Raw genomic sequence first — 13,943 nt, 5'->3', positions numbered from 1 at the left:
GAGGTCACTGAGAGGAAAATACAACTCATTTGGAAGCAAATAAAAACAGTTGGATGCATGCATTTGCCAATTGCTGATCAAGAATTGGAGCCGAGCTTGCAACTCTGAGGAGAAAATCTCTAGAGGACTTGAAACATCAACTTGAGTGTTTCAATGATGCAATGGTCATCCGGGAGGTTGAAAGGTCCTTAAATGAGGCAAAAATTTCCATTAAGACCTTTCTCATCTTTAAATTCTTTAAAGTGAGCAATTTTTTATGCCTCGCCTCATCATCTTCACAGTTAAAATCCCTCTAATTTCAATAATGTCACTTTAGACCATTTGAAGTACTAATTGGCCTTATTAATCTACCACAAGTCTGAGATCAAAACTGCATTACCCAGCAAAGCGCTTCAGTTTCAAGAGCTATTAAAAATAGCTTGTGTGTAATTCATTAGACAATGAGCGGGAATGTTTTAATCTGAGCACATCCTCTAAGAAGGAGTTGTGGTGGAGAGAGGAATGCTAATGTGCGAACACACATGTGACTCACACGCACACACAGTAATGGCTGTTTAGCTGTACCTCCACTTCAAAAGCTCTGACCTAAATAATCAGTCAAAGGATTAATACCAAGATTCCTGAATTAAATCTCATATTAACAAGAAAACGGACACCATTAACTCCACTCTCAGTTTGTAAGACAAGCAGAGTACATAAATTATTTACCCAATTTTATATGAACTGCTGCTACTAATGAAATTAAACAGAAATTAAACCCCCAAAACATTTTTTTTTCATTTGAAAAGCAATGTATATGGGTATTTAGTAATGTTATTTACTGATTCAGGTCCAACTCTTGACATTTGAGTGCAAAGTATGAATTTTCCATATATTGTGTTGTAAATATGCATAGTGACTGCCCTCTAAAGGTTGAAACCTGCTACTGAAATTGAATTAATTGAATTTTGCTATTGGCTGATACCAGTTTGCTTTCATCATCAACCGCACCCCTGTCACCACCATCTGACTGCCATCTCACCAACTGATTACTTTGTGTGTGTGCAAGTTGCAGAGAGGTGCTGTGGATCAAGAGGCGGCACACTTCGGTGACCGGGTGTGTTTTAGTTATCTATTAATGTGGAACTGCACTTCCATTAAGTTGTGAGACCGAGGAAGGACGTTAAAAAAATAATGGTCAAAATCAAAAAAGTCGAGGCCAAAATATCCTGACTTTTATTTCGTAGGGTTAATTACTAGGGGCAACCTCCTGGGCTGAAAAGTGCAAAAAACTGCAGTTCCTTAAATGGCAACTTAAGGCTGGCTACAAAACAAAGCAAATCCTCATAGATACCTTTGTTAAAATGCCCACCTTTACAGCATAAATAAAAATGTTTACAGCCGGTATAGCTAACAATAAAGCAAATTTAATCATTATTTTAATCACAATTTTAAACAACTCACTCGTTTACATTTTATAAATGCCCAAATTTACGCATTTTAATGGTGGGCCACTGGAATTACAGGCTATCTGTCGTTAGTGTCCTCAGCTTCTCAGTCAGATTTACACCCTCTCTCCTTTCGTTTCACCACAACTCCACCCTCCCAGTCACATATGGTCGCTTCTGGCTCAGAAAAAAGAAAAGAAAAGATGCTGACAATCGAAATGCAGAGCTCAAGGCTTCAAAACAGCAGTCCACAAACCAATGAGTGATGTCCATCATTTATACAGTCTATGGTCAATCTCCACATAAGCAGAATCCTACAACTACAACAGCTCTATATTTTACACACTTTACACCCTCAGCACATTATCCATATTATAATTTAAATATTCACAGATAAGTGCTAATACTACTGTATTTCATACATTTATATTTTTACACACTTACATACTCAGCATATTTACATACTTTGTTAATTGCTTACTCTTATTGTATATCTATTTTATATTGTTATATACTTGTAGTGGTATGTATTTCTACTTGCTATAATTCTCTTTGCTGGCATCAGAGCAACTGTAACAAACCACAATTTCCCCCAGGGGATTAATAAAGGATTTCTGATTCTGAACTCAATAGCAGCTTAAATCAGAAAGTCTTCCAAATTCCACATCTCCAGTTTGTAATGTAGGCTTCATCTGCTAAATTCCTCAAGCATTATCTCAGATAGCCCTATTATACAGACATTATGTGCCTGGTTCTACAAGTGTATTAGTACTACTCATTACATGTTAACTTTGTGTAAAACAGGTTGAGTGGCACTTCAAGAACAGACCAACAGTAAGACTGGTTGACTCTGTGGCACTTTGCTTGCAAAACTCAGCCGGGGTGAAATGAATAATGAGGGGTGTTAGGATGATGACAGGCGGGAGTATGGTCTGAGGTTGAGGAACAGATTAGAGCGAGAAGATAGGAGGAAGCAATGTCGAAAACTTGTGAGAAATGAGGAGACATACAGATGTGTGGGAAACACATGTGGGAGAATTTTGTATGTCAAAGTAAGAAAAGAAAGTGTTTTTCATAATGCCAAGTCAAGTTAATAAAAATGACACAAAGATGTTGCACTCAGCAAGTGTATCTTAATAAGTGTTTCTTTAGAATAAAGGGTTTGGTGTGATATACTGTTATGGCACTAAAAAGAATTAAGAATAAGTTTTAAGCCACCAAAGGGAGTATTGAATTCTAAAAATGACAGAGAGGGTGCCTTGACTGTGTTTGGAAGGTGGCAGGAAAAAACCAGCCACATTTCTGCTCATCATCAGAGGACCTGCAAGCTTGTCAAGCTGACATAACAGCTGCAGCTGCCATGACAACAGGTGAATTTCCCTTGAACCCTATGGGATACAGTCCACGGTGAAAGCAGCCAGTGTTTCCACCACCTCAATGCACACTTACATAAAGCCGCAGGTGCTAAAACAACACATGAAGCAAAGCTAGACCACAAAATGATGGTAAAGTGAGACCAGTTCCATATTTTGCTCTTGTTGGGAGTTATGTTTTCCATCACCTCACCCCATTTCACACATAAACAAAGCCACAGGTGGTAACGTATCTGTCAAGGGCTGGAGGTAACCTCGACCCGTGCGTGGCCATCTCTGAGCGTGCAACATACTTTAGAGAGTGACCTCAACTGCTGGCGAGGGCAAGAACAGGTCACGATGAACCCGACGTGTTGCCTCCAGGGACAAAAGTCAAAATTGGTGGTGATTGACTTTGTAATCTAAACAAAATTCCAAATTTAATCCAGAGCTTTGGCAGTCTTGTAATAACATCATACTGTCTGGAACAAAAAATCCAGAAACCCAGGGAACAAAATAGAGACAAATAAACTGACTGAGAAAAGCTAATAAAGGACTGTAAGAATTAAAAAGGTCACATAATGTGAATCTGTCACTATTTGGTGCTTTGTAGGGTGTTTTTGTCATATACAATGATGTACTTTTGATTCCTTCAACCTTTCTCACTTATTAAAAACAGGATAAGTCTACTTCAGCACTTAATAAAAAGTCACATCCAATAAGAGCGGGCATGTATTGAAGGTGGCAGGACTTTCTTTCATACCTTGTTATTGATAAGATTTTATGAAGAGATTGTAAAAAAACGGAAAATCTTTGGGTTTTTAGATATTGCGAGGGACATTTTCTTCTATATTCTGATATTTACAGACCAAACAGTTAATCATTTAACTTATAAGTTGAAATCTGACATCCACATATGGAAAAATCAAGACTTTAAAGAGATAGTTAAGATCTTTTGAAGTGGAGTTGTATGATGTACTTATTCACAGCCAGTGTTTTACCGACAGTAGATATCGGTAAAGACAGAGGTGAAGATAGAGGAAGCAGGCAGGAGGTTTGACTGGAGCCAGCAGCAAAACGTATTTTAGCCTTAGTGTACTCTATATCAACAATAGTTTTACTCTTTTACCTTGCCATCAGAAACCTCTTTCCAATAGTTTCAGTTCTCCCTCTAAACACTCTTCAAAGCCAGCAGACCCCATTGAAAAAAAAAAAATTAAGCTCACTGAATATGGGAGCTGCTGGTCTACCACTGCATTGACCAGTTTGTCTTTTGTTATATTGTGTGACTTTGGTGAATCCGAACTAAACCTTCTGAATGCCAAACTCACTCAATAACCAAAACAAACTAACTGGTTGGGGCAGCAGTAAACCAGCAGCTCCAGTGATCAGCGATGTTAAATTACATATTTTCTCAATGGAGTCTGGCACTGAAGAGATTTATATAACGCCCTCAGTCCACTGTTGGAAAGTGCTGTCTGATGGCAAGAGCAAGCCACGAAAATATTCTAAATGTACACTTAAACCAATGTTTTTTTGTGAGCAGGTCCTTTTTTTAGGTGGCTATCTTTCTGTTTGCTGCTGTTCTTGTCCACAGCAGTACATTTAATAAGCTTCTGTGACGATACTCCTGCCTGCGGCTTCAAACTGGGAGCGTGACGACTAACATCTCTTGTATGAAATACACTGACTGTAGCACCTCATACAACCCCACTTCAAAAAATGCAAATTATCTCTTCAAAGTAATTGAAGAGCCTGGTTTGTATTAGTCGTTATTAGTTTCAATTGCGGTAAACAAAAAGGTTATCATTCAGTATGAGTAAGTAAATACGTTAAATTCTACTTTAAGTTCTGGTATTTTTATGCTCTGTCAAATGTAACTTTTCAACATGTTATTGGAAAATTAAATAACCAAGTTATTGATTATTGCAAAATCTTAGGTCAGTAAGAACCTCGAGAATACTAATTATTATTTTCTTAAACTGTTTTTATTTAAAGTTAAAGTGTCTCGGGGGTTTCCACGCTGTAAAGTTAAACTTCCTAAACTAACACCCTCACTGCTCAAGCAACACAAAGCTGCTCGAAACTGACTGACGGCCACTTGACCTGTGGAGGCCCTCGACTCCGGTACACCATTGTTATTATTGTCCCTGCTGTCACCATGCCAACTCAGAGCCAAACCTTTGTGACTTGATTGGTGACAAGGGGTCCTGATCTTTGGCCGCATGCTTCAAAACTCCCACCCTGCTGAGTAATCCCGAGGATTTAAGGGCTTAACATCACCCAGAGGTGCTGAGCGTGATATGAGCTCTTTGGAACAGTGACCAAATGTGTTTTTGGTAAGAAACACATCTTCGTTTCATTTGCTTAATGTTACTTTTTGGGACAAGTTTGAAAGTAAATGTGTCTTATTTGGCATAGTTCAGTGGCAATAGATGGAGCAGCAGCTTCCCATGATAATGAAACACAAACTTCTCTCCCCTGCGGCAAATTTGTTTTCTTTTTCTTGATAACAAAAGGATGTAAGATTGGTGCTCTATAAATATACTTTTGAAAAGAAAGAAAGAAACCCAATGTAATCAAAGGCGTCTTTCTGAATGTGATGTCCAGGATTAATCATATCAAGAGAGAAAATTTAAAACAGGTTTAGAGTCTCAAATGTGGAAAAATGGTCAAATGAATAAAGACCAAGAATATTAACAGTGACAGATGTCCGTGCCTAAAAATCTAAAAAATGGTCTTGATGATTGCAAATGGACCAAGGAAACTGGACTGGAAAGGGGTAGTTACACCCTTGGGCGTGTGCATTTCATCCCCTCCCCCACCCTCCAATTTCCTCTAAATTCAAACCACTCTGCTGAGAGCTCTCTATTACATATAATACATGAATCATTGGTGACTGTCTATAATTAATTTGTCCCTCTTTATGGTCAGTTTAGGAGAAGGAAATCTCATGTCAGACACAAATTGCAAAAACTGATTAGTGTTGAGCTGTTAAAACTTCCATTGCAACCTTTTCTAATTTTACGTTATGTAATTTATTTAACCACATCAGATTTTGTGTGGGAGCCAGTGCTCGCATCTCCTCTCAAATCAGTGTAACACAGTGACTCCCAAACATTTCTTTAAGACTCATCCCCACGACTCTATCAGATAAACTCAAGTGCCTCTTCACCACCCATGTTCACTTGAATTTATTAACTGGACTTAATTCAACACTATTAATATGATTTTGGTACAATTTTTAAAGTATTCTACAGTACTGTTACAGTATTTTACAATGCTTTCACAGTCAAAGTATTTTATTTTTATATATTTTTCATACAGCTGAATACTCAGTGTTTAGTTTGGTCAAGTTTACATTTGTACTGCGAGTGGCAAAAGCTGGACGTTTAGCTTTTTCAGCCATTTATACATTACTTTTAATTAGCTAACTATTTAAACTGTATAGTCATTATTTTTTAGCTACTTTTACACATTTACGTATGTCTTTTAGCCTACTGTTAAGACTTCTCTGTTCCTTTGCCAACTCCTTTTCATGAATTTTCAATTGCAAAACGTTGTGGTAAAGTTACAATTGACTCAATATGAGGATATCCTGGTCTCTGTCCCATTCCTGCCGTGGATCACTGCTATATAACTTTATGAGGCAGCTGCAGTGCAACCCTGCCGTTGTTCAGGAAGAGCTACTATACGTTGAGGTTGGGATGTGTGGACAGTTAAATTATTCCAAAACCAGAGACAACAGATAACCAGAATCATCCAGAAACATGGACAATTATAAAGCAGGAGCAACAAATGTTAGAAGATGCTTTTTTTTTCTCTAATCAGTTTCTCATTTAAATGTTGCTACATCACAATATTTCCATGTACCCGTGGTAACTGCAGAAGTACCATCGGGGATACCAACTGTCCCTGGTTGGGAATCGCTAGTGTATTGGACCAAACAAGATGAAACTCACCCGGCGGAAAGACACGACATAGAAAGTGTCACCACGACGATTAATCTCATCGAAGAAGTCACTGTAGGTGTGATAAGGTGCATAGTATACCTGCAGCTCATTGCCAGGATTCCTGTTGATAAAGATAAACAGAAAGATATGAGGAACATAAAAAAAAAAAATCAGAAATGGTTAAGAATAAGTCTAACTAGTATACCGCTGATAATTGATGTTTTGTACCTGAGAAATGTATCGTATTTGGCAAATTTTGTGGAAATAAAATTCTTTCACTGAATTAATATTTAAAAAATCCAACTTTTATACCATTTGATATATCTGTCCATCTAAGCCCGATACAGACACACTTTCTATATTGATGTTAGATCATTCAATTATCGTAATCATCGAAAGCTATTTTTTACAGTGGAGCACACAGGCAATTGTCATAGATGATTTGCATCTCAGTCATCTAGAGATGAAGTGAATTCATCGGTTAATCAATTAATTGAAACTAATTTGCAAGTATTTGATAAGTGGTTAATTGCTGAAGCAATTTTCAAAGCAAAACTGTCAAAAATTAATTGGTTCCGGATTCTCAATTATGAGAATTTTCTGCTTCTCCTTGTTTAAGTTAACAGTACACTGACTGTCTTCGAGTTTTGGCCTGTTGGTAGGACAAAACAAAAAATTTAAAGACATCACTGTGGGAAACTGTGATGGTTATTTTTCACAATATTCTCTTTTTTTAACCAAGTCATTAACGGATTAATCAAGGAAATAATCAGTAGATTGATCAACAACAAAAAGGAATCTTTAGTTGCAGCTCTATAAAAGTCTGCTTCCCTTGTTTCACAACCCACTGGAGAGTAAAGCTTTTGCAGACTCGAATGTTGTGACCCAGTCTGAATGAATGAATGGATCTAAATATAATGTATGTGGCAGGACAATCACAGACATGGAAATCAACATAAAACTGAGGAAAATCCTACAATCCCTCTGGGTGCTGAGTTTTATATTCTATATATATTTCCATATTCATTCTAGCTAACCCGAGGCTCTGTAGAGGAAACTGATTTTTGCTCTTTTGCCCTGTAGATTTGGACATTTTATAGTCAGATTTAGATCTGTCTGGCTTAAACTTGGCCAAAAAAACTATTAACTCCATCTGCCTGATCTAAACTACACAGTGCAGTCCAACAGTTCAGAGGGTCATGCTTTTGAATCACTCTACCATAAATCAGACAGATTATTAAAACTGAAAAGAGGACAAACACCAAAAGTGTGGAAACTGAGCTAGAATGTAATTTCTTATATTTCAAAGAGCGGCTTTTGTTAAATACAACTCTAAAACAATGAAACACAACAGTTTGTTATGTCTGCATAATCAATTTCTGCAAATCCAGCCAACAATAAACACTCTGGTCTGAAGCTCTAAACAGGCTTTAGCTCAATGTTTTAGGTTACCACACAGTGTTGGTTTACCACACAAGCCGTAGTTACTGTATATTTGTTCTGATAGATCTACATGTTCTACCCTGTAGTTGACAAAAAATGCAGTATGCAGCTTTTAATCAAATGACAGTTGTGTGGGTGGGGAAAGAAATTAAACCATGATTTACATTTGAGAATCTGACACAAATACATCGCAACAGGCCTTTACTCACTTTTCCTCAGTAGTTTTTGTGTATTGGACTGTCACAATCTGAGCACCATCAGACTCCTTATTCTCTGTTTTCTGTTAGCGGGGGAAAAAGGAGACAGAGAAAGAGCCATAATCTCTTAATATTCACATCAACTAACCATTAGAGGCAGTAGGATAAACTGTTGGCAACACTGCCGAACACATAAATACAGACTGACCATCATTTCAAAACATCTAGAGATCAGCACACACATTCCAGACCCAAGGTTTTCTGAGTTGAAGCTTATTAATATGATCCTTTTAAATACTGTCGAGACTGTTTTGTGTCTGTTGGGCTAAAACAGCTCAATACAAGTAAGATATAAACACAACTACATTTCTATTTAAAGTAAAATGAAGAATGGGTATATACCAAGCAGGCAGCTCCGAGTGGATTAGACCTACTGTGACAGATTTTGAAAAAAATGATGGAAAAAGGAGCAGGGGGCACTAATCCTACAGCTCCCCTCTAAGTGTTGTGTTTACTTTCTCAGGGCTGCCGGATTAAACTCGGCCCAATAAAAAGAAATGAGAGGCAGAAAAAGGGAAGGTGTGAGAGGAGGTGAAACAGTGGTGAAAGAGAGGCTTTGGTTTGCAAAAAAAAAAAAAACTTTACAAGCACGAAAATACAAGTTTAGTTAAGTTTTTAAGCTTCATTGCAGACACTGAAAACACTTAAATACTTGCACAGCCAATTAGATAATGCTTTGTTGTTTTCCGAAACGTGCTGTGACTTACCAAAATGGTCCTGGTGGGTTTGTGATTGCTGTTACTCATGCGTCTGGATTTGGTCTGCTGCACTTCATGACGGTGGACCCAACCCCGCAACTCATGGGCCAACCTGCCAATCAAAGTGTATTAGTCAATTTTTTCTTACATTTTTTGGTCAAATATGAGCATTCCTGTGCCCTTATGTGAGAGGAGAAAAGTAGACCACATATTAAAGAGTTCATATCTTACTCTAAGCACTTGGTCCTGTTAACAGGAGGCTGGCAGGGGGGAGGCGGTCGGAGGAAGATGGGATCCTTCACCACCATCAGGGCCTTATCCTCAGAGCTATAATGTGGAAGAGAAAGCAGATAGAGGGCGTTAAAAGAAAACTTTACAAGACGCTCTAAAATCAATGTTGTATTTCAAATAAAACTGTTGAAAAATATTTTCCACATGTTGAGAATATGCTTTGAAAGCAAACTGAGAGCCAACGAGGCTACTTGCCCTCTGAAGGAGGTGCAACACACAGAGTGGATCAAGTAACAGGAAGCAACACGGTACCAAAAGAGAAACCAGCATGGCGTCAATGTGGGGACAATTATATTCATGTTGAATTTTATGGGTTACTAATGAGTTTCATTGATTTGCAAAGTCTTAATACTTGACATGTGCAGACGTGGCAGAGCTTCAGTGGCTAACTGTAAAATGCTGAGAGGGGAAGTTCTGAAACGATACGTCCACATGCTGCTGCAAGTCCTGTTTAGGATTATCAGAAACATGCTCGCGAGAACTGAGCACTGCTACCCTGCAGGTCACATCCAGTCTGATTGTGGACAATTATAGATGAAAACAACAGCCAAACAGTCTCAGCTGTTACCACGAGGTGGGTTTACCTTAGGGGAGCACCCATCGTGAAATTCTGATACTGATGTTTAAAATAACAATTTGGCAAATATCTGTTTCTGATACTGATGTTTTTGGTTGTTTTTATTTTGTATTTTTTGTTATTTATTTCCCTTTTTGTGCCAGGGAAACAAAGAAAGATCTGCACTTTAAAAAAAAAAAAAACTGAACTGTTTTAAAGTCATTCAACTCTTCATTATACTACCTTTGAATGAGCACCTATTAAATCATAAGTATTTAGTAAAAGCCTTCAAAATAGCCTTCTTTCACATGGAAACATGTTTTTTAGTAACTGCATGAAACATTTTACTAAATATAAAATACCATAATTCCCTCTTGAATACCTATTTGATATTGCTGTGAAAAGTTCCCCACATTTCAAACAGCTGTATTGATTCTAGTTTCCCACCGAAAATGACGTTTTACAAGATTACATTTGAACACATCATGAGACTGTTACAATAGACATTCAGCCATTTTCACTGAATGGAGCTTGAATGCATCATAACGTAACCCAATGCAGTCTCTGTTAGCAGTTAGTTCCGGCTACCTGCTGCAAACAGGTAACGTTAACCAGCTCTCCTTCTGCTGATTTCAACACCGATCTACAATGTATCATTATTAAGGAACAATAGGGTGTGTCCACTGACATGATGATTGTGAGTTTTTTGTGTCCTTTTTGTCCCGACGGCATCTCTGTGAAAATCTCTTTTTGTCCCCAAAACATTTTTTTATCGCAGGATCACAGGACGCTGTTAGTCTCGAGCCCTGCTTTTTGGCCTGTGCAAAACTGATGTAACACAACGAATGTCAGCGTATTTGCCGATAGGCCGATGACAGTCAACAAGGTCAGTGTCAGCCGATACTGATGTGTGGCTGATAAATCTGTGCATCTCCAGGTTACATGCATTATGGATAAACAGCACACTGCATTGCATAACGTGACTTTCCTCCTCAGATGTTCCTGTGACTTTAATCACCACTGTTCTACCCCTGTGAATGAATGATTACGTGGCTTGAGGTGATGATGTAGACTGTCCACAGTCAGTGCCCACCTGCAGGGCGCTTGTTACCAAAACGCCTGCCGCAGACGTCATACCTCCCCCGGGCCTCTTGATCTGAGCCGACATGTTGACTGCACCTCACATTCCCGTCTCTAAACGCTCTGGAAATGGTTCGGCGAGACAACATGTCAACCCACAGAGGCTTGATCATAACTCTGAGGGGCCCATATTAACCTCCCTGCACACACACCTTCCTGTTCAGTGGGACCCCAAGATTAGGTTGCATATCTCCCCCGTCGTCCTCCTCTCTGGTGCGTTTGGTGCTGTCACCCCTTTTGTAAAGGCTAATGTGTTCCTTCCTGCCCGTGCTGGTTTAATGCTGCCGAGAAACCTGATAGTGCAGCCGAATGGTTTGCATTAACATGTAACATACCCGACGCAGAGATCTGACAAAACACAAGCTGGTGATGCCATGCAGACGCTCCGACCACCTTGCAAAACATTTTCAGGACATGGGAGTGCAGGTAATGTACCAAAAAAGAATGTTATTTATGCAATTTACAAATGAGACTGCTGGGCCTCTATTGCATTTTTGTTAAAAAAAAGAAAGAAAAATATATAAACCTTTAGAAAAATAAACTGTTACTAGCTATATAAACCTGAATGTCAAACAAGACCTGACCCCAATTTCCCACCTTCTGACTCAAAGCACAACTGCTGGCCAACTAGCCGGGGGCCTGGAGGCGTTTGAAAAGCAGACGTTTGGACAGAATTGGTAATCGGCTGGTGCACGTGTTTACACGTGCCGTAATGAGCTGTACCAGTTCAGACCGAGCCCAGGCACAGGTGCATCCGGGTTCGTTGACGTGGTGTTGTGTTGTGAAAGGTGTTTGGGGGGGTGAGTACATTACCTGTCAGCCATCTCAGAGGGGCTGCTGGCGAGGGGATCGGGGCCCATCCCGACCTCAGTTTCTGCTTCAGAGGAGAAACCCAACAGGTGTCTGCCGCTGTGCTGCGTGGAAACAGATCCGAGCTTTGAGCCCGGGCCTCCCTGAAACAAACTGATGAACACAAGAAAGAGGTCAGGTCAGGCCAAGAGACAGGTGAAGCAAAATCAGGACACTATGGATGGACAAAACAAACGGAAAAGAAGAACTGGACTGAAATAACCGCTAAATTCCCCGTGGCCCACATCCTGTGCACAGTAGGGTTTGTTAGCCACAAGCAGAATCTGAACTCTGATCTAGACTGCATAACCCAAAGCACGCTGAAGCACGCACACACAAAAATACACACAGTCTCTTTCAACGGTATTACTACACTGGGTGGCATTTTCATTTCAAAGGGATCCAACCTCAAAAGCAGACATTTTTTACATTCCAAAGGAGAGCCCAAACACAAAACACACTGATGCGAGCACAGGTACAAGCACACACAGACTTGGCTACTGTGAATACCGCTCAAGTCGCAAAAGCAAACTCATTCATGGGTCCCGAGAAAGCTTTAAGCTCGAGAGAACAACTGAGAGAACACATTCCCAGCACAGACAGATTATCAAAGCCGCTCTGTCCAAAAAGTAGATCCTCGCATCCTTGTGGAGAAAGTTCTTCCCAGGAGAAAACAAACATTTTTATAACATGAGAACAGAGAAGTTGTCGTTATAGTTGGAGTTGAGTTTCTGGGATTACGAAATCTCTCCATCTGCTCACTGGGTGGAATAAACCCTTTCCCCCCGTGTAGTTTTACATAACTCATCTTAATTTGCCACAAGTGTTGATATTATGAGGCAAGATAAGGAAAATCTGACATAGACAAATCTTTTTTTTTTATTCTTTGTAGCCTGAAATTATATTCTTTTTGCATCGGTGAGTGGTAAATGTTTATGTTCCTCTCAGCGCAGCAGGGTGTTTGGAGGCTTACTCACCCTTTAGTCACAAAGTCTTATAAACTCTGGCAACAACAACAAAGGAGTGGAAGACACACGCAAGAGCCATTTGGCACAGATGAAATATTAGTCATCAGGGTCTTAACTAACTAGATCAGTTCCTCTCAGGATAAAACTGTACTGTTACAGTACGTGCATTACTACATTATTTTGGGTTGTACCACAAGATTACTATTAAGTGCTTTTGCTCAGAGCTTTTAAGGGAAATGATGACAAATTAATGTGATAAAAACATCTTTTGCTTGAACTTTTTTTATTATAATAAGATACAGAGGTCTTAGCTAAACAGTTGGCAAAAGAAAATAATTTAATTTGTCACCTTCTATATTTCAGCCAATGTATTCATTAAATTGAACGGCAAATGGTGAAGGACACTTGTGTGAACACGTCCTTTCAATGGGAAATGTTCTGTTCTGTTTTCAATAAATGTTTTTGCGTAATGTCTTACAAGAAAGGCGTGATTCCCACAATGAGTCATGGGGCTTCCCATTTGTTTTCCTCCAGTAATCAAACTCTTCTGCATCCACAGAATGTTAAGAGTTACCAGTGATCTTGCTGCATCTTGAGCTACAGTTTCTGCCATAATCAGCATTATTTTAAACTGAGTTTACGGCGTTAGACACCAGGAAATCAAATGTTTGTGTACAGACTTAAAGAAGTACTACGCTGCTGGAAAAGATGGTCTCTTTATAAAGCTGGGCTGTCTATGCGGCAAAAATATGCAAAACGTTTTGTGCTTCATGCCCAAAGAAAACAGATAAATAGTACTGCTGCATTTGCTTTTGCTCAAGAGCTAGAAAACCTAAAACTACCACAAAGCACTGAGCCACATTACACCAATAAAAGCTCCCGCCAAAGTAAAAACTATAGTTCGAGCAACAGCCCAGAGCTGGCAAAATCGGCCAAATTACGTTTTGGCAGTTTTCAGTGGATTTTTCTTTAAAATGGCAACTCAGCAGGGAGATCTGGGCGCTGGTAA

The 13,943-nt window shown here is 39.2% G+C and overlaps 1 protein-coding gene across 1 annotated transcript in view; it reads right to left on the bottom strand.

Moving 5' to 3' along the window:
* atf6 (activating transcription factor 6) overlaps positions 1-13,943 on the bottom strand; it is a 40,723-nt gene that overhangs the window by 11,295 nt on the left and 15,485 nt on the right. Inside the window, exons 10-14 of the mRNA XM_042481521.1 lie at positions 11,931-12,080; positions 9,362-9,457; positions 9,140-9,242; positions 8,385-8,455; positions 6,742-6,853 (exon numbers count right to left, since the gene is read on the bottom strand). Of these exons, the coding sequence (XP_042337455.1) occupies positions 6,742-6,853; positions 8,385-8,455; positions 9,140-9,242; positions 9,362-9,457; positions 11,931-12,080 (532 nt within the window). The remainder of the gene's footprint in view (positions 1-6,741; positions 6,854-8,384; positions 8,456-9,139; positions 9,243-9,361; positions 9,458-11,930; positions 12,081-13,943) is intronic.

This window comes from Plectropomus leopardus, chromosome 3 (assembly GCF_008729295.1).
Source record: "Plectropomus leopardus isolate mb chromosome 3, YSFRI_Pleo_2.0, whole genome shotgun sequence".
NCBI lineage: Eukaryota > Metazoa > Chordata > Actinopteri > Perciformes > Serranidae > Plectropomus > Plectropomus leopardus.
This window is presented reverse-complemented; position numbering and strand designations above follow the sequence as displayed.